The sequence below is a fragment of the Mastomys coucha genome, unplaced genomic scaffold, assembly GCF_008632895.1.
Source record: "Mastomys coucha isolate ucsf_1 unplaced genomic scaffold, UCSF_Mcou_1 pScaffold10, whole genome shotgun sequence".
Classification (NCBI taxonomy): Eukaryota; Metazoa; Chordata; class Mammalia; order Rodentia; family Muridae; genus Mastomys; species Mastomys coucha.
This window is the reverse complement of record NW_022196892.1, coordinates 2,017,369-2,037,082: the sequence shown is the minus strand read 5'-3', so window position 1 is coordinate 2,037,082 and position 19,714 is coordinate 2,017,369. Positions and strand designations below refer to the sequence as shown.

Genomic DNA, 19,714 nt, shown 5'->3' with positions numbered 1-19,714 from the left:
TGGCTCTTGGTGATGTCATTCTGACCCTAGCTGCAGTAGCAGAAGATGAGGCATATCTAGTCATATCAAAAGCATAAGCTTTTGAGATAGTGAGAGCCCAGAGTAGAATATGCTCAGTTCAACTCATTCCAGAATAAGGCTTCTGGCTTACAGTAGAAGCAGGTTGTTCATGGTATCTTCAAAGGCACTTCAATGTGATATAATCATTCCTAGGATTTGTTAAATATTTTTAATGTGACAGCATTGGCCTATACATGATGGTAACGGCATGAGTTCCTATAGTATGGACAGCAGTTACATGAATCAGTTTGCTGGTTTTTGGACACCTGATAGATCTGGGAAGATGAAATGAATTTGAACAACAAAACACCAAGAAGCACAGGTCATACCTGGATCCTGGCATCCATCTCTAGAGACTATAGCCCAATCCCCAACTCTGTGGAGCTTCTCCCTTTCTTAGATCTGGGGCAGATGGGATGGGATGACATGAAGACAAGTCAACAGGCCTACAGTTGTAGTCCTGGCCCTACCATTGGTTTGTTATTGGTCTTTCAAGACACACTCTTCTGTTCTATAAAATAAAGGAATGGATTGTGTGACTCCCTAGTGTTTTCTAACTTATATTTGTGTTTTTAATGTTTTGTTTTTAGTAAAAGGTTCTTTATTTAACTGATGTTATACATGGAATCCCTAGACAGAAAGAGCTAACAGTTCCAGCTGAATCTGATGTAGAGGCTACTGTTCTGTCTTAAGTAGAAATCTTATTCCCATAACTGTGTTGACCCCACCCACTTCAACCCTCCTCTGGAGACTATAGGCCTGTGTGATTGGAAGACTGAGAACCACTGATGAGGCTTTTATCACTTTGCCATGTTTCTCATACCCATCGAAAGGAGACTAAACCCCTAAACCTGTAGCCTAGCATAGATTATGAGACCTAATGTGTTAGATACGAGACATTACTTGCTGAAAATGGAGTCTTTTTGTCTACCTACATCACCTTGACTCCATGTTCTAGGGCTATGTTATGCCCTTGTTTACCTGATTTCTATTGAGATAATGCTTGGGGTGAGGTGTCACTTTTTATCCTCAAGGCAAAGGAAACAGACATATTATTTATATGTGTCCAAGAACCCCTCTCAACCAATATGGAAATAGCCTGCTTCTTTCATTATTGGAGTGGAAGTCATGTGTACATGATTTAGACTTTGCCCTCAAGTCCTCCATGGGACAAAACTTGTCACTTACAGAAGTAATTCATTTGACAATGATTCATTTACTAGCTATCCTTCCTGTCTTTTGTCCCACAACCCCTGACTGATATGTATAGTGATCACTTTCCCAATAGGCTACTTGTAATTCCACCCTTGTTTCTAAGTGTGTTTCAGGTCCATAGAGACAAAGAAAAGTATTTATATTGTTATGTTTCTAAAGAAAAGGAATTTTTATTACTCAATCATGAGAATAACTACTCTTGAATTTTTGCTGAGTGTTTCTCTGTCTTCTCTGTATTTCCCATGTTCCAAATGTGTTAGTTTAATGATAAAAACATTTGAACTTTATTATGTAAACATAGTTGCCTGTTCCCACTTGAGAGCTTTTGATGATTTTTCAAATTTCATGAAAAGCATAATATATGTGAAGCCTTGCCTAAATCTTACTGTAGAAAATTTGTCTCACTTTCATTACCTATACAATCAATAGATTCATGTTGACTCTATAGAAGTGTTGTACTGATTAAAAAATTGTCATATATTGAAAATTTGTCATATAGAAAATCAGGTCATATATATTTGCTTTGTACTGGCTATTTATTTGTGTAGGTGGAGGTCTCATTTCCCTCAATGGTTCTGGATTGTGTCAATAAAGATGGCAGAAGCCAATTGCTAGGCAAAAGAAAAAAGACGGGATTTCCAGGTCCCAGGAGGAAGAGACAGGGTCAAGAAGAGGGGAAAAGGGTTTTTGGCCAGGCTTCAAACATTATTGTCCAGAGAAAGACACATTTCACAGAATAGTCAACTTTTGGTTTTGTTGAGACAGGGACAGTGGCCCTTAAATTTTCTGCATAATAAGTCTGTCAGATAGATGATCCTTGGCCAGAAGGCCAGAGACAGATGCTCTTGGATTCTGAAAAACGGGGGACTGTTCAGATTGTCAGCTGTCTTTACATTGGCTTAGTATTGGAAGGTATGTTTAGTGCTTTCTATATTTTCTGATAATATTTTGTCATTCTCAGATTTCTGATAGAGTTGAAGACTAGTTCTAGTCTCATAATCAAACTCAAGTTGTTTAACGTAGAGTTCATAGAGTAGATGGCATGGTTTTCAAGTGATGTTACAGGCAAAAATTCTAAACGTAATCCAGGGATAGAATCATAATTCTTTCAGTTAGGAAATATGGTAGAGTACTTTATCTAAATTGACAAATTGATGGACTAGATGTTATTTGTATCTCATACTGTATAATTTACTTGTCATGATTTTTTTTTCAATTTATATCTGGGAGAATAGGCTTTATTTAATTTTTTATTGGAGAGAAAATGTGAGTTGTAGGCAGAGGTGTCATTTCCATAATTGGTTCTTAAATGTGTCAATAAAGATGGCAAAAGCTAATCACTGGGCAAAGGAAAAAAGGTGGAATTTCTGGATCTGAGAAGAAAGAGGAAAGGACAAGAGAAAAGAGAGAGGGAAGGGTTCAGCCAGGTTTTGAGAGAAGGGACAAGAACAATGTAAGGCCTGGGGGCAACTAGAACTAGTGGCAGCCTCTGAAATTCTGATATAGGGTAGCTGCTGAGTTTAGAGCAATAGATTCTTCGCCCAGCCCATTGGATTATCTAGCTAGTTTTAAATATCAAGGCTGTATGGTGTTTTTCATTCATGGCATTAAAGTGGGCTGGAAGAGAAAGACCACAACTGGGGCAGAATTTAGCAGGCTTTGGAATGGGAGGATCACGCAAAGGACCAAGCTCTAGGGTAGAGGTAAACAAAACCAAGTGGAATGCAGGCTGTCGGGAGAGTGAACTCAGAGTTCTTGCTTGGCACATCTAGCTGAGATAAAGAGATAACCAGGTAGAGCACAGGCTGGCAGGAGTACAGCCCAGAGGAAGGAGCTAGTGTGATTTTAAAATTATACACAACATATTTGTTCTTGATTCTTTGTTGTTTATTTTTTTATTGCCATGACCAAATACTTGAAAGAAACAAGTTAGAGAAAAATGATTGCTCTTCTTGTTTCTAAGATTTTAGTCCATGATAATCTGATTCCTCTGTTTCTGGGCCATAGTGAGAAAGATGTAATACATAACCTTAATGTAACAAGGTTATGAAGTGGCAGAACTGTTCACTTCTTGGAAGCCAAGAACAAGCAGAAAAGATTTTCATGGGACAAGACAAGGCAGACTTCCAGTGACGTACTTCCTCCATGGATGCCTTGCATCCTAAGGATTCAGCACTTCCTAATAATATCATCAGAACATGAATTAATCCAATAATGAAGTCATAGACCTTGTAATTCAATGACTCTTGAAAAAAAAACTTATTAGCTGAGTCTTTAACACAAGAGCTTTGGGTCATATGCAAACCAGTCATTGGTGGCTCAATGGTTAGCCTTTTGAGGAAATCCGTAGTGTTTTCCAGAGCAGGGTCAAAGTTTATATTCCCACAAACTTACACAGAGTGCCTATCTCTCATCTTCCCTACCAGTTTGTAATTGCCTCTCTCTTATTAAAGTTGCCTGTCTCTAGAGAAGGGAAGTAGTCTCTCATTGTGGTTTAGGATTGAAGCTGTTAAGCATCTTTCCGTCATCATCTATATGTTTCGTTTTTGGGAAAATGTTTACATTTTCTGTCCATTTAAGCTAAAAATATCATCATTTTACTCTTGACTTACAAGAGTTCTTCATGTATTTTAAATATAAGTCCCTTTTCAGATATGAAAATCTTTCTCCCATCTGTGGCTTGGCTTTTCATTTTCTTAATTACACCTTTTGGGTCACAAGGTGAGAATTTTGATGATATTTAGTAGCTTCTACTTTGAAGGTCTCTTGTGATGACACTGAGCCAAGCCAGGTAATCCAGGTTAGATTTTCAATTCAGGATCAGCTGGTAAGCAATCTCAATTCATATGCATACTTAGTTTCCCCTGTCCTGTAATCTACTATATTCACAGGTCCAGGATTAGAATTTAGGCATCTTTAGGGAAGATATTATCTGTCCCTTTCCGCATTATTTTTATTATTCTTTACAACCTGAGTTTTCCTTCTATCACCATTCCTAGGCTAGTGTTGAAGAGGGGTTCCCACAAGCTCTCACAACTGGGGGTGCAGGTAGCCACTTAGAAAGGATGCTAGGCCTTTTATGACTTTCGTGCCCCTTTTCTATGCCACTGTTGTATTCCCTGCAGTTGTATTATGATATAGTTTAACAAGGAAAACGCACATTATTTTGATTGCAGTGACAATACTCAGGTGATGAATGCTTGGGTGGAAAAAATGACGGAAGGAGCAGGACAGCAGAAAAGGTGATGCTGTTGCAGTTGTCTCTCCATTCCTGCCATCCCTATCAACACCTCTAATGAGATAGAATTCATACACTTCACACTGCTAAAGTAAAAACTGCCGTGGGTTTTAATACATTCAAAAAGTTATGAGACCATCACTACTATGTGACATTAGAAAACATCAATCACCCCCTCACCCAAATAAACCTTGTTTCCTTTGACAGCCACTCTTCATTGTGCTTCAGGAAACACTGATCTTTCTCTGTAAATTTGCCTAGTCTGGACATTTCATAAATGGTATCATGTAATAAAGGGCCATTCGGATCTGAGTCCTTTCACTTAGCATAATGCTTTCCCTTAGCAGCTCCGTTCCTTTTTATGCCCAATCATCTTCCGTTGTCTTGTTATTATGGCATTCATCAGTTGATAGTCATTTTGGATTGTTTCCACTTTTTGATGATTGTGAATAATATTGCTATAAATATGCATTACAAGGTTTTGTGCCTACATGGTTTCAGTTCTCATGTGTATATACTGGGAATATAATTTTGGGTCATTTGGTGGCTGGATGTTTAACATTTTGAGGAATTGCCAAGCTGTTTTTCAAACATACAGCTGCATCATTTTTGAACTCTGTGCAAAAGTGTTCAAGGCTTCCATGGCTCCAGAGTCTCCCCTACACTTGCCCTTGTCTGTCCCTTTGATTAAAGGCATCCTGGTGGATGTGAAGTGGTATCTCTGTGTGGTTTTGATTGGCATTTCACTAATGACTAATGTCATTGAGTATCTAATCATGAACTTTGCATATTTGTCTTTCCAGTTTCACTGAAACCAACTCAAGCATTCAACAACAGTGAACACTATTGATGATTTCTTCTTTCTTGAAATTATCCCTTCTCTGGGCTTCTGGAACTTGCCATCTCTTGGTTTATATACTTACCATGTTGGTAGGTTGAGTCTTCCTTCACTTGCAAGAACTGAGCTGTTTCTGTCATGATTTCTCTGTCCTGGGATGCTGAGTGGATTGTCAGAATCCTATGATTAGGCTGTCACTTAAGAGTTTATGTCACTGTATCATGTACCAGGAAGAGCTGAGATCATGCCCTTAGGGAAAAATCACCTAGACAGTGAGCTGTTTACTGTCTTTGGCATCATGGCAAGTTTCAAATGGTTGCCAATGATTGAGAGTGGCATTTCCAGAACTGAATGGTAGCAGCATATAGAAATATCTCGGATGAGTGAACCCAAGGGAGCAAGATGTAGAACAGGAATCAGAGACAAGTCCAGATCCAGAGTCACTGGCAGGGCCTTAAATACAGACAAAAAGCAGTGCAAGAAGCCTGGGCAACCTATAGAGATAGGTCTCTACATAACACAGCAGGGCAGGCCAAGCAAAGTGTTAACCTCGGTGTTCAACATAAGTGCATTTCGTAGGGGTAGGCCTAAGAACAAGATGATGGTCTTAGCCAATGTCTCTCAAAGTATCACCCTAGACCAGCATTACTTGGGAATCTAATAGAAAGTAAATTAGAAGGCTCTTAATTTTTAACAATAGCCAGCTTTTTACTGCAGTTTGAGAAACACTAATCAAAGCAACAGAAAACATTCTGACAGAAAGAGATGCTTTAATTGCACAACAGTTAAGGAGCTTGGGAAGTATGATTCTTGCTAACATAAGAACCAGTCACTGAATGTGACCTCTGGTCTTCAGATTGCATGGTTTTTTAAACAGGAAAGATAGTCCCACTGCATCTGGATATATTCAGCCCACCATGCTAAGTTAGTATAGCAAACTTATGATAAACATGTGCTTAGATGACTTGATACTTTAGGCCTGTAAGATGAGAATACTGCAGTCCTCCTTATAAAGAAGAATGGGTAACTGCTGTGGAGAGGTAACACAGCTAGTACCTGGGAGCTGTAGCTCTATTGGGCATACTGTACTCTAGGTTACTTTTCTATCCATTCCCTCTTGCAGTTTGAGTACAGAGAACCGATCTGGAGCTCGTGATGATTAATGTGTAAAGAAGATGGTAGAGAACAGGTGGATGACATCAAGGCAGAAAGCAGGGAAAAGGAGGTCTTGATAAAAAAGAAAATGAGGAAAGGGAGAAAAAAGTTACAACAAGATTTGCAACTAATGATTGTGTGGGCTCTAACTGGGTCCTTAGCAGTTTCTGCGCCCTGCCTTCTCTGATCTCATAGACATCCTTCAGCCACTGAGCACAGTGAATTTCCCCTTGGGCTTGTGTTGCATGCCTTTTTTTAAAAAAAATTTGGTTCCTGGGTAGTTTATCACTTACTTCTCCATGTTTATTTGTGTCTGTCTCCCTCTCTCTTCCCTCACGTAGTCGGACACTTAAGTGTACCTATGTTCCAGTTGCTGAGGGGTTTTGAGCCAGGCTTCCTCATTGACTGCTGGATATTTAGGCAGAACCATGTCATAGTTTGGGGACTCTGTACTGAGGGACTAACACTAAGCTCCTCTTTATTTCACCCACACTTCATGTTCTGTTCTCTGGAGTGATTGGCAATATGCTTTGATTCTCTACTTGCTTTTTGTAGGCTTTTCCATTTTCCAATCTCTGTAATTGATAATTGATGCAGGAATGTAGCTCAAGGGCATGAATAAGGTTTAGGCTTAGAAAGATACAGTATATGCCATTGGTAGAATAAAACTAAGATAGCAGCTTAGCCTTGAAGAATGTAACGTGAATTAGATACGCCGTGAGTCCTGATTCATGATCTCTGCTTAATAAGAGAGCAGTGTCTATTACCTGGTGCTTTGGTAACCCAGACTAGGGAAATGAGGGATTTAAAAGATTAAGTGCAGGTCAGGAGGATGGCTTAGCAGGTGAAGGCACTTGTTACCAAGACTTACAACCTGAGTTTATTCCCAAGAATAAAGGTGCAAGGTGGGAGAAGAGAGTATGCTGCCAGTTCCTTCTGATCTACACACACACACACACACACACACACACACACACACACACACACACACACAATTTAATTTTTATTTTTTCAAAAGATTATGTTCTCAGAATTATTGGTTTTTTCCTTCTGTAAAATGGAGACCACTTCTGAAAGGAATTGTGGGAGTATTCAATAAAAAACTATCCAGTACTAATACAAGCATTGGTTGTCATAGTCAATAAGAATAAACGAGAGCATTTGCAATACAGTTGTGTAATTGTTATTCAATGCCACTGTTCTTGATTTGGTCCATTCCACTTCTTCCTTTCACTAATTCATTGGTTACTTATGCACTCCTTTGCTGGCCAGGTCTTCTACTCCTGTCAGTTCCAGAGTCACAGCAACCATCTTTTAAAACATACTGTCATTTCAAAGCACAGGCTAACTACAACCCAGACTGACAGTGATGAATAATTCCATGGATCTGGTAATGGACTCTGGCATTTCCCTCAAACTCCTATATGCCACCAAGTTGTTCCCTCTTGTTTTGTGCTTCTTTATTCTCAACAGATTTCAGATGTAGTTTCTGAAGGTGAACATCATCTTCCTCTGAAAAATAATCCAGCAAGAAGCAGTGGACAGTAATTGGCCTCCAGGAAAGCATCACTGTCAAGTCAAAAGATAGAAGGGGAATTAAACACATTTTTTCCTTTCTTTTATATTTCAGCATGTACATGTCCACATTCTTCCTAGGAAGGCAGGGGACTTCCACAGGAATGACAACGTCTATGATGAGGTGAGTCTGGTTTTTGGGGCTTCATTATTTGATCACAAGGCCTGTCAGTGTGATGAAATCAACCCAATTAACCACATGTCACCCCAGAAGGGATCTTAAATGGTATTCTACCCAGTAGAACTCAGAAAGTGGCAGTAGAAGCTAACAAGCCAAAAGTGACCTTCAGAAGAATCTAAAATAAATGAATTATAATGAAATATTTTACTAATGAAACCCAATATCAAGCCAAGTGGCCTTGTGGTTTCTGCTCTGTCATGTTTACAGGGGCACTTAATATCTGTGTAAAGACATAATCCTGAATCTCCATAGACAATATCAACTGTGAACAACATAAATGAATTAGAGCGACATATAATTTTTTGAGATAAATATGCTAACATTGGGAGCTGGAAAATGGCACAGTGGATAAGTTACTTGTCCTGTAAACATGGGAACATGAGTGTGGCTCCCAGAACCCCTATGAAAAGATGAGAATAGCATTATATGCATGTATTAACAAAATTAACTAATAACAAAGTGTTTATGAAGGAGATGGGCAGATCCCTGAAGCTCATTGATCAGTGACTGTAGCTAAATTAGTGAGCTCCATGGCCAAGGAGACTCTATCTGAAGAAAAAAAAGATGCAAAAGTGATAGAGAAAGATACTCAGTACTAACCTCTAGCATGTGTACATACATATGCAAGTATACTAACATTTACACACATACACCATACATTTACAAAAACATGCTGCCTTAGCACTTAGCACACTTTTTAGATTCAACTTGTCTCTCCCAAGAGCATAAATTCAAAGTGAAACTTTGAGTTATCCTTAACAGAAATTACATTGATTTAAATGACATATGTGTGACTTGAATCTCCCGAACATTTTAGAAGTTGTGTGATTTTTGGATCTTTCCATCCAAAGATACCAATGTCAAATTAATATTGCATGAACCATCAAGGGCTGTGCAATCACCTCCAGGAGCTTTTCCACAGGAGAACCTTCCAGTGTCTACTTGTGCTGTGTAGAACACAGCCTAAGGTAGAATAAGTTAGAAGAAAATGTAAAGTGATGTCTGTTTCCATACTACCTCTAGCCAAAGAACACAAAATCTGGTCAGATGGTGCCACTGCTGTAGACTATTTGTTTTACAAGCACTTTGGTTGTAACAAGTAAAGGTGTGTGGATCAATTAACAATGTGTGCCTTGGGTGTCAAATAGGACAAGCAGATTTTCGTCATGTATTTGATACTTTACTTCCAGACCTTTGGAATAAATTTCCATGTTTATCTCTAATTTTGGTTGTTTATTATGTGTTTCTTCCAACTATATGAAGATCTTTAGCTTGTCCCTAGGGGAACATATGGATTATACATTTCTTTGTACATTCATAGGGTTTTTTCCTAGTTAACTAGGCATTAAAATGGCTATCCACACACTGAAATACAGGTTGGTATTTAATAAGAAAATTCTTCCATGACTCTCCTGGGACTTGGTGGATCTTTTGATGTCCTTTCCAAAACTTGCAGTGGACTTGTGTAGGGTGGACACCCTCTAGCAACTAGTTTTGAGTGCTGGTTTGTGACCTAGTGGCTGAAACTCTTATTTCTCAGGATTATCTTTGATATGTTGTGTTTGGGTAGGTGGCAAAGGCACAAGGAACAATTATTGCATGTATTAAAAACCCCCAGGTGACTCTGATGCAGATCTAGGTGTAGGAGTAGGTACTGTCTACATCCCCAGCTTCCCAAAAGCTCTAAACACTCTATTGTGAACTCAGTTTTAGCAAATGTATTATATAGGTTGGGGTTTGGTAATGACTTAATCTATGTAGTAAGAAAATTGGAGTTACAGGATCATTGTATACAGAGATATATTAAAAACACAAGTATAAAGCATATTAATGTAAACCAAGGTTAATAAAATGTTGCCAAGTACAGGTTATTTTAATGAATAAATTACCACATGATTTATATACAAGTGAATGCTGCTGGAGTAGTATTTAAAGTGCTTGAAAACACTGCTTTCTTAGCCTGATCAGTCACCTTGAATCTTGTTTATGCTCCAAATGTGCTATTGACAGAAACTGTGTGGATACATTTGAGCTCTGTATAAGACACAATGGCTGACATTACACATCACATGGCCTTTCTCTCCTCTAATACTCTTTTAGCCTTCCTGCATGCTCTAGTGGCATCTCTAGACAATACACATTTCAATGTTCCATGTATCCCTCTGTATGAAAAAATAATTTCCATAAAAATGATTTTTCAGTCAAGACTAGGTTATAGTATACCCTATAGAGGTAGTAGTACAAGACTAGAAAGAGACTAAACAACAGAGTCAAGTTCATTGCAACCTCCTGAGGAGGCGACAGTCAATAATTTCACTTGGATTCCATGTCTTAATGTTCTTATCTTTAAAATGGATAGTGTATACCCCTTCAAAATGTGGTCATGTAGATTATGTGATATCTATCTACTGAAAACTGATTTGGGGGTTGGTATGCACTTGTTTTTAATTTTGCCTTTGAACATATATAGAGTGTAAGTAATGAGAACCCCAATCTCAAATCAGGTTGTTGGATGTCCTCATTTAGTACCATTTTCCAGAGTGAATAAAACACTGTCTTTCCAATTTTCTATCTGTCTTTAGCCACTCAGACTCAGTTTAATCTTCCTCTTTGTTTGAGAAGCTTCTCTCGTTTGAGTACATAATAATGTCTAGCAAGAGGCATGGGGAGCATGAAGCATTGGGCAGGCCTTATTGGTACACGATGTAATGTACATTAGACTGAGTGATCTTAATCAGAAATGATAGGGTGATGAGGGATGACATTCTTTATACTGATGAAATCACTCACTGTGGATTATGTACCTCTTAGTGACACAACAAACAGGCTGCCTTGAAGGCAGATGAGTGGAAAACAGAAAAAGCAAGAGACCAAGCTCAGTGGATATATTTGCACTCCTGCTACTACAGTCTTATAAAGGGTTACCTAAAGAAGTCCTAGGTTAAATTGAGCCATAAAATTACATCCTTTGTGAGCACAATCTTAAGGTAGATAGTGATGCCTGGAGAAGTTTCACAGAAGGGGTGCAAGATGGAAATTTCCAGAAACAGAGAAAGGGGATGAAGATTGAGGAGGAAGATTTGTAAAGGAAGACACAGTCACTGTTTCTAAGTATCTAACATTCTGGAAAAAAAGGTTAAGTGGCACGAAACATGTTCTATGTGGAATTAATATGTTTCATATGGTCTCTAAGGAAAAGATCTAGCAGAATCAGGCTGCAAGGAGGCCACATCAAAAAAGAATAGACTAAGAAAGAACTTCTAACAGGTAAAATGACCTTTCTGTGAAATGATGAGAGTCCTGTCTCTGAATCTCTTCAGGTCATGGTTATTTGGAAGCATGTGTGCAATTGGTACAGAGACCACACGGTTCTGCACCCCTACCTTTCCACACCTGGCCTGTTCTCTCATTTATCTCCCCTTGTAGGTGCTTCAAGCCCTGTAACAAATAGTGCCTTTTGCTGATTAGTGTTGTGGCACTTGAGTGAGTGCCTAACAAAACCTTCTTCTTTTGTTTAGTTCTTAGAAATACAAGATGTAAGTCTTTCTTGACTTTTATGAGACTATCTTCTATCGATTTTTCCCATTTCCAGCCTCCTACTGCCTTTTCTGGCTCAACATTGCATATTGATGATCTGTGAGCTTGCTTGCTTCCTCACGTGTGTTTTGTCATTCCCTGCAAAGTACTTTTTAATGATGGGCTTCATTTTTGTTTGAAAAGTACATTTTAATGAGATGGAATGCTTCTAAGCATGTCACTCATTCCATAGGTCAGTAGAGCTCACACAATTCTGTCTCCTATATAGACTGACATCCCTCACATAGGCCGTATCTATGTATCTTTACAGGATTTCCTCACACTGAGCATTAAAGTCTTTCTCACAAATACAGAATGAAAGAGGTCAACTTGAACACTGCTGGTTCCAAAGCCTTTTAAGTTTGAACTCCTGTCCCAATCCATCTCTTGTCTCTACGATTCAAATGTTACTACTCTCAGAAACATCTGCCAGGCTCAGCACCTCATGCAGGCCCTATCTGTTTCCCTTTCCTCTTGGTTTGTTTATTTACAATATTGTGGCCCAGAGGGATTTCTTCAGCCTCAATGTTGGGCCTTGCCCACTTCTATGCCAACAATAAGTCTCCTTCACATATAGCTTGCTTTTCCAAACTAGCATTAGTTCCCCTACCTCAGAGCCTTTGTACAAATTGTTTTGTGCCTGCAATAGCTGACATCAGCTCCCCTGCATGTACGTCTGTGTGTTTAGCCAAATCATAGGTCAAGCTCACCTCCTACAAGTGCCCTTCTTCCTTCTCTTCCTATATAGAGCTAAAATAACCAGCCTTCTGTCCTTACTCAAGTAGCTCTTTCTTATTATGATGCCTGTTAAATCCTTAACAACGCACTCAAGATAATTATTAGTTTATATGCAACACTGGCATCTCCCAAGTGCATTGTAAAGCCTTGGGAGCAGGGACCTAGTCTGGTATAGGGTGGTTCCACAGTGAATATCTGTTAACTATGACAGGACAAGAGTCGCACTTTAAGAACTCAAAATTTCCTACGAGTTGAAAGATAATTTACAGAGTGCATCTTGCTTTCAGGGGGTTGATTCATTAATTCCTAGATACACTGAATGTGAGCAGAACATGATGCTATCAACCATCTAAGGTTAATTTGATGGAGCATTGATGGAACAGAATCCTTTGATCAGAAATCAGCATGATGGAGAGGGCTGAAAAGTGCAGCCCACCAGAGAGGTCTTGAGAAGCAATTATAAGCCTTTTCTGATAATAAGTAGCTCTCCCCCTTGAAACCTAGATCTGTCTGCCTAGAACAGATATAGATGTGGGGTTTGCTGAAATCGAGCTGGGGAGCCACTCTGCCTCTCATTCTGACTTTATTATCACCTTGGGGTTCATCTTCCCTTATTCTCCCGCAAGCTACATGCCTTGGACTTGTCCTTAAGTATATTACTCACCCTTTCAGCTACCACATTTAAGAGCATGAGCCTCTCTCTTCAAACTCAGTGTAAACCCCGCCCTTTCTAAAGCATATAGGCCTCCCCTGGCTTTTACTACCTCACAACCAGATATGTGCATCCCACAAACTCTGTGTTGTATTTTCTTGGAAGTTTCATGAATTATGTAAGACTTTCTCTGAACTCTTCAGGACCTCTATTGACATGTTGATGAAGATTATGATAATGACACAAATGGTTCCTTGGATCAAAGAGCATGCATCACAAATGCACAGGAAGGGAATGTCCATTGCTTAATGCCATGGTATATCATTGAATTAGCTCAGTTAAGACTTGTCTTGACTGTGTTTCAAATAAGCAAAAGTCATAACTAGATTGGCTAATTCATCAGATGTTTATGGGTGACACTGAATGGTTATGATTGTGTTCTATATATAAAATCCATTGCTTTTTTTTTTTTTAAGGAGTGCTTAATATTAAAGCAAAGGAGAATTGCAATCAGCAATTGGAAAAATGCAACCATGAACTTTATAGACAGAGCAACCATGGGTTCAAGCATGTCTTGGAAAATAATTGCTTGGCTTAACACAATGCATGAACAAAATCAATTTACAAAAATTCAGGTCATTTGGTCCCTAAGGGCTTAAGAAAATCATTCTATTGCTGATGATATTTATTGTTGAACTTGGATCTCTTTCACACATCATTTGATGATGTACTCAAAGCCCATGGATTCCCTAGTTAATTTTGCAAAAAGGAAGGAATGTTTCAGTGAGACAGTTAATTAGCTGTTCTCCCTCTGGGTCCACGGATTTCTTCCTAGTGATTGCTAAGCTTCTGAGTTCATGAGAACCTTAGAATGCAAACATTAATACCTCCTGATCAGACAAAAATGGCAGCTCTATGTATTTTCTGCATTCTTTGGAATATTTAAGTAAAAGAATCTGAATAGGATAAGAGCATATTCATTCTTAATTAAATGATGTGCCTGCATATGCTGTCTATATGCTTCTTTGGACGTTCTTTGACTACCTAATTTAAGAGCCCTAGACTATTGTTTCCATGTCACATTATTACCCTACTAAATCTTTATAATCCCTCACAGAAGAAGATACAATTAGAAAAAAAAAGTGATTTATCAGGTTAAAATTTATTTCTGCTCCATTTTCCTCATAAAAATGAATATTAGAGAAAATCAGGTTTGTTTCGTGTTTATTGGTACTTAGTAAGCATAGTAGAAAGGCAAAACAGAATGATGATGATGATCATGATGACAATGATTATGATGATGATGATGGGTTGGGGACTGTCTTAGTTAGGGTTTTACTGCTATAAACAGAGAACACAACCAAGGTAACTATTCTAAGGGATATAATATTAAATTATATTAATTAAATATATAATTAAATCAAATATTACATATATATTATTATATTCTAACTGGGGTCAGCTTACAGGATCAGAGGTTCAGTCCATTATAATCAAGGTGGGAGCATGGCAGTATCTAGTCAGGCATGGTGCTCGAAGAGCTGAAAGTTTTACATCTTGTTCTGAAGACAAACAGGAGAAGACTGGCTTCCAGGCACCTAGTAGGAAGGTCTCTCAAAGCCCACCCTCAACAGTGACACACTTCCTCCAACATGGCCATACATCCTAATAGTGCCATTCCCTGGGCCAAGCATATTTAAATCACCACAAGGACCTTCAAAGACAATCAGGAATTCACTGCATCAAAGAATTAGATCAACAAAAGAAAACAAAATACACAGGTGATAAGGATTACCTTATGAGCCCTGTAGCAAAAGACACAACTTCTATGAAGTCTTTATTTTTCTCATTTTAATTTACTTTAAAAGATGTCACGAAAGGTCAGTTTTTTTTCCTCAAAATCTTTCTGCTATGTCACTTGAATATCTTCAGTTCCTTGTTAGTCATGTATTAACAAGAATAATGTCAATCATATGGCACTTGACATATGACATTTATGGCAAAAGCACTTCTTTAAAGATCCCTCATCATTTCCTGAATAAGACTTTGCTGTGCAGAGTCCCACATGATCTTCATGGTAAACTCAGTCTCTAGACATACCCTACAATACAGCTAGAAGGTCCCTGGTACTGAAGATGTAAAATGCCTACTCTGAGACATTCTTGTTGCTGGTGTCCTTCTGTCTTCTCTCATGCTTCTCACAGGGTAATCCTTCATCTCACTGTGATGGCTATAGTCAAGCACCCATGAGGCATGGTGCCTAAAGAATGGAGTATGTGAGTACTTAAAAAAAACCTTCAATTGGCTTATATTCAATGTTATTTACATTAACACTAATAAATTATCACTTAAGATTAAATATTTTGACAGTTTGGATATCTATGATGCAATAAGGCAAATTACCAAACAAAAATCTGAATCCATAATATTTAGACGATTGAGAAAGTAAGCCTCAGGCAAGAGAAAAGTTACTCTAGTAATAATTTATGATCCCAAATAGGTAAATAATGCAGAGGGAAGGCAGACATTAATTAATCATTAATATATTTTTATCAGTGGAAATTATTATAGCCTCAAAGAGAAAAGATCCCAAATATTTGACCTACTCTCTTGAAATAACAACATAAAAATGAGCAAGAATTATGGAGAGGGAAAAAAACAAAGTTAATTATATTTTAAAGAATTTATAAATTATTTTGCTTTTTGGCTATCACTTGACAATCTTTTGATGAAGTATTCATATACTTCAAATGAGCTTTATAATAAGTACCATTGCCTCTATTATTGGAACAGGATATATTGCTGGAATTCATGTGTAGCATTCCAGCACAGGGGCATCATAGTGCTGTCAAAGTTTTGCTTTTGTTACCACAAGGTGGTATCCACCATGGAAGTCCTCAATCCCCAGTCAGTGCTCAAGAGCAGATATGTAAGTATATTTATAGGTATTTTAGATTAAGAAAGATTTTTAAAAAGAGCATGTGAACTTAAACATAATAATAGAGTTTTTAATTAAAAACAACCAGAAGACTATCATTTCAGCATATAGATGCTATGAAATATTACTAATACAATATTTATATACTCTTTTAGCAAAAGTCTTTGAAGACCAGTATGTATTATACATTCCCAATAAATATCACTTCACATTAGGCAAAGGTGGTGGATGAGTACCAAATTAAAAAGGACAGTTCTAGAGTTCTTTAAATTCAGAGTTGTTGATGATGATGAACTTAAATCTGATTTTTTTTTCATTCTGCCTATCTAAATCCAGAAGACCATGGTGTGTTTTTCATGATATCAAATTATAAAAGTTGTCAAATGATTGAGCTAAGGTTTATTGTCTCTTATCAAAAATCTTGTTGGAATTTTTAAAATGAAATGGTAGTCAGATCACTACAGTGAAGGTACATTTATTTTCTGTCTGTTTGTTGTCGGTACTATCAGGGATGCTCATGAGATGATCCAAGGACTTTGGGGAAGGAGGGACACTGTTTGAGCCATTATTTCTGTTGACAATCACCTTTGAAATGGGTGGCCTAGTTGGCTGAAATTTCTCATTCACTTTTGAAAGGAGACACAATGTTCTTTTGTGATAAAATCATGTAAGATTAAGCATGGTGACCCAGAACCAACTTGCTTTGGCTCAGTACATATTCCATGTACTTGGAAAATCAGCTTTTCCATGTCTCAGGTTTTTTAATCTATAAAATATATGTGGGATTACTATGCAAATTGAATGGCTTCCTATGTATGAAGCCTTAGGATATACAAGAAATGCTCAGTGATATTCATTATAATAATATGCATAAGTATCAATAGTATTATTATCTTGACAGAGCCTGTTGTGGGGAGCTGGTAGAGTGAGTTTGGTAGGTGACAGGTCAGAAGTCATCTTCCGACTGCACAGAATCCATCTGAGAAATTTCTGTTACTATATGCATGTGGAATGAGAACCTTCAAAGACAGTCATTTGTGAGCATGTTGAGTTTCAAACAGTCTCAAGTAGTGAACCTGTATGATCCTGTCATTTAGACATGATAAGGAAATCTCTTCTGAAGAGAAAGTACTAAAGTTTATTCTAGAACTTTCAGGTCACTTCAACAGAGTGGCAAGCAGTGTTCTCTAGAAACTATTGTTATACAACTTCCACATTCCAAGGAGGTTCTGGATTTTGTGGTTTTGTTTTTGTTTTAATTAAAGAAGGTGAAGAAAAGGCTTCTCTATGTATATATCTCTGAACTGTATACATTGGATTAACATAGGGATTCCTTCCATATCTTTTAATACTGAGCTTACTATGTAAACATCAGTGTCTTTCATGAGATTTATTTGACAAGGAGAAGGGACAAGAAGCCAGTAGCATTAAGCTTCTGGATTAGGTTACCAGTCATAAATAAATCTACCTCTTAGGTTTTGTCCCCAAGAGAACTGATGAAGAATAATTAGAGAGTGAAATTATCATTTGATGAGCCACAGTGAGCTGGGCTCTATGTCAGGTGCTTCACATACATCACCTTGCCTTTACAAACATCAGGGGAAGAAGCTGAACCTCACAGGAGAAAGAATATTCCTTAGATTCTTAATGGCAAAGCTTGTTTACACCCAAATCTGTTGAGCACAACCTTATCTCTTTGTTTCACCTTTGGTTTGGTCTTTATTTTCATGGAAAGTCAAAGATAGTGAGCTAAACATTTTTCTTGGCTGTGATTTCTGGACACACACACAAACACACACACACACACACAAATACCTTAGATATCATCTACACCCCACAAGTCTTGGATATACCCCTGCTAATTAAGTTTGTAAAAACATTGAAGAAAGTAGCATTTTACGAAGTTAACAGTTTGGGTTTTGTTGTTGTTGTAGTTTTCTGCTTTTAGGATACAGCCCAGGAGTTTGCCAGCTAAGGAACTTCATTATAACTCTTTTTTGTGTAAACACAAGAAAATCATCAGCACACTCTGATCTAGTTTCTACAGTTCCCAGGGTCATTCTTTTGAAACTGATTTTGTGCAGCAAACCTCTTAAATACTTTTGCATGCCTTATAGTATATTCATGTCATGATAATACACTAAAATATTTAAAATGAAATCACTGCCTTATTTTTTCTCAAAAAGAAACAGCCCTTGCTTACAACTCTCAATGGGCCATAAATATCTTCTAGGCCAGCTGCTCCAATACCCATTGGAAATCCGCCTTACATTAAAAGTAACTAAGGAACTCATAGAATATTCCCTTTGCACTGAAATGCAGCCTTGTTCTAGCACATATACTTTTCTTTTGGAAAAATTTTGTTTCTTCTTAGACCAGTCTCATCATTATTAGAAGGGCATTGTATGCTTGTGTCAAGTACACTGAGAACTTTCTGATTATCTTCTCTGGAGATCTTAGCCATCCCTTTGTGTTAAGACTGAAGTTCTGTTGTTTTTTTGTTTTGTTTTGTTTGTTTTTTGTTTTTTTTTTTTGCAAGCAGATAAAAGCAAACAAACTTGTTGCTTAATTCACCCCACATATCATAGCACCATACACAAGGTATGTCTATCATGCACATAGCTTTCCTGGAATGTTTTGTTTTGTTTTGAATTTTAATTCAGGTCTCATCTCAACACTGAGAATTTCAGAAATTTAGTGGGTTCAGCAGCTCCTGATCTTCAATAAGGCTGAATTAGACTTGAGAAAGCAGAGAGGCAAGGTTGTCTTCACTAGGTGATGCCAACAAATGGAGAAGAATGAGCTGATATGATTTGGTATTAGCAATCTGATAAGTTAATACATCCAAGAGGACATTTACCTGTGTTTCATCTTCTCAGGTACACATCATAATGTTTTTTTGTTTTTTTGTTTTTGTTTTTGTTTTTGTTTTTTGGGGTAACAGAGAATAAGGAAACAGACCTGAGCTTCACATTTGGCTTGCCTGTTTCTAGCCTGGCTTCTCCTCAATGCTTAGCTCACAAACCCCAGAAATATATTCCTCACCTCCTCACTACTTCTGATATGCAAAAACAAACAAATAAACAAACAAAAACAAAAAAACAAAACAAAACAACCCCTCAACTATCTCATAGGCCAGGTTCCCCTAGGACGGTAGTTATTCTAGGTCTTATTTCCTAGTCCTTAGATGCACAGCCTCAGTGTCCCCTTCCTCAGTCAACAGCAAGGCTCCATGATTCTTAACATTGCCATCCTTTATGCCAAAATGTCCTTTTTGTACCTCAGTTGTGCATAAAACATTTCACATTCTTAAATATCAAAGGATGACAACATCTTTTTCTCTTTTTTTTCATTTTTTATTAGATATTGTCTTTATTTACATATCCTATGATTTCTCCTTTCTCAGTTTCCCCTCAAAAAACAAAACAAACAAACAAACAAAAAAAAACCAACAAGAGCAAACCCCTGTTGACTCCCCCCTCCCCCTGCTTACCACCCCACCCTCTCCCACTTATTGGCCCTGGCATTCCCCTACACTGGGGCACAGA

At 37.8% G+C, this 19,714-nt stretch overlaps 1 protein-coding gene across 15 annotated transcripts in view; it reads left to right on the top strand.

Annotated features, from left to right (window-relative positions):
- The window catches only part of Fhit (fragile histidine triad diadenosine triphosphatase), a 1,878,988-nt gene that overhangs the window by 1,667,525 nt on the left and 191,749 nt on the right, over positions 1–19,714 (top strand). For all 15 annotated transcript variants that reach the window (XM_031344761.1, XM_031344749.1, XM_031344785.1 and 12 more), the window contains one exon: positions 8,137–8,205. In XM_031344761.1, the coding sequence (XP_031200621.1) occupies positions 8,137–8,205 (69 nt within the window). The remainder of the gene's footprint in view (positions 1–8,136; positions 8,206–19,714) is intronic.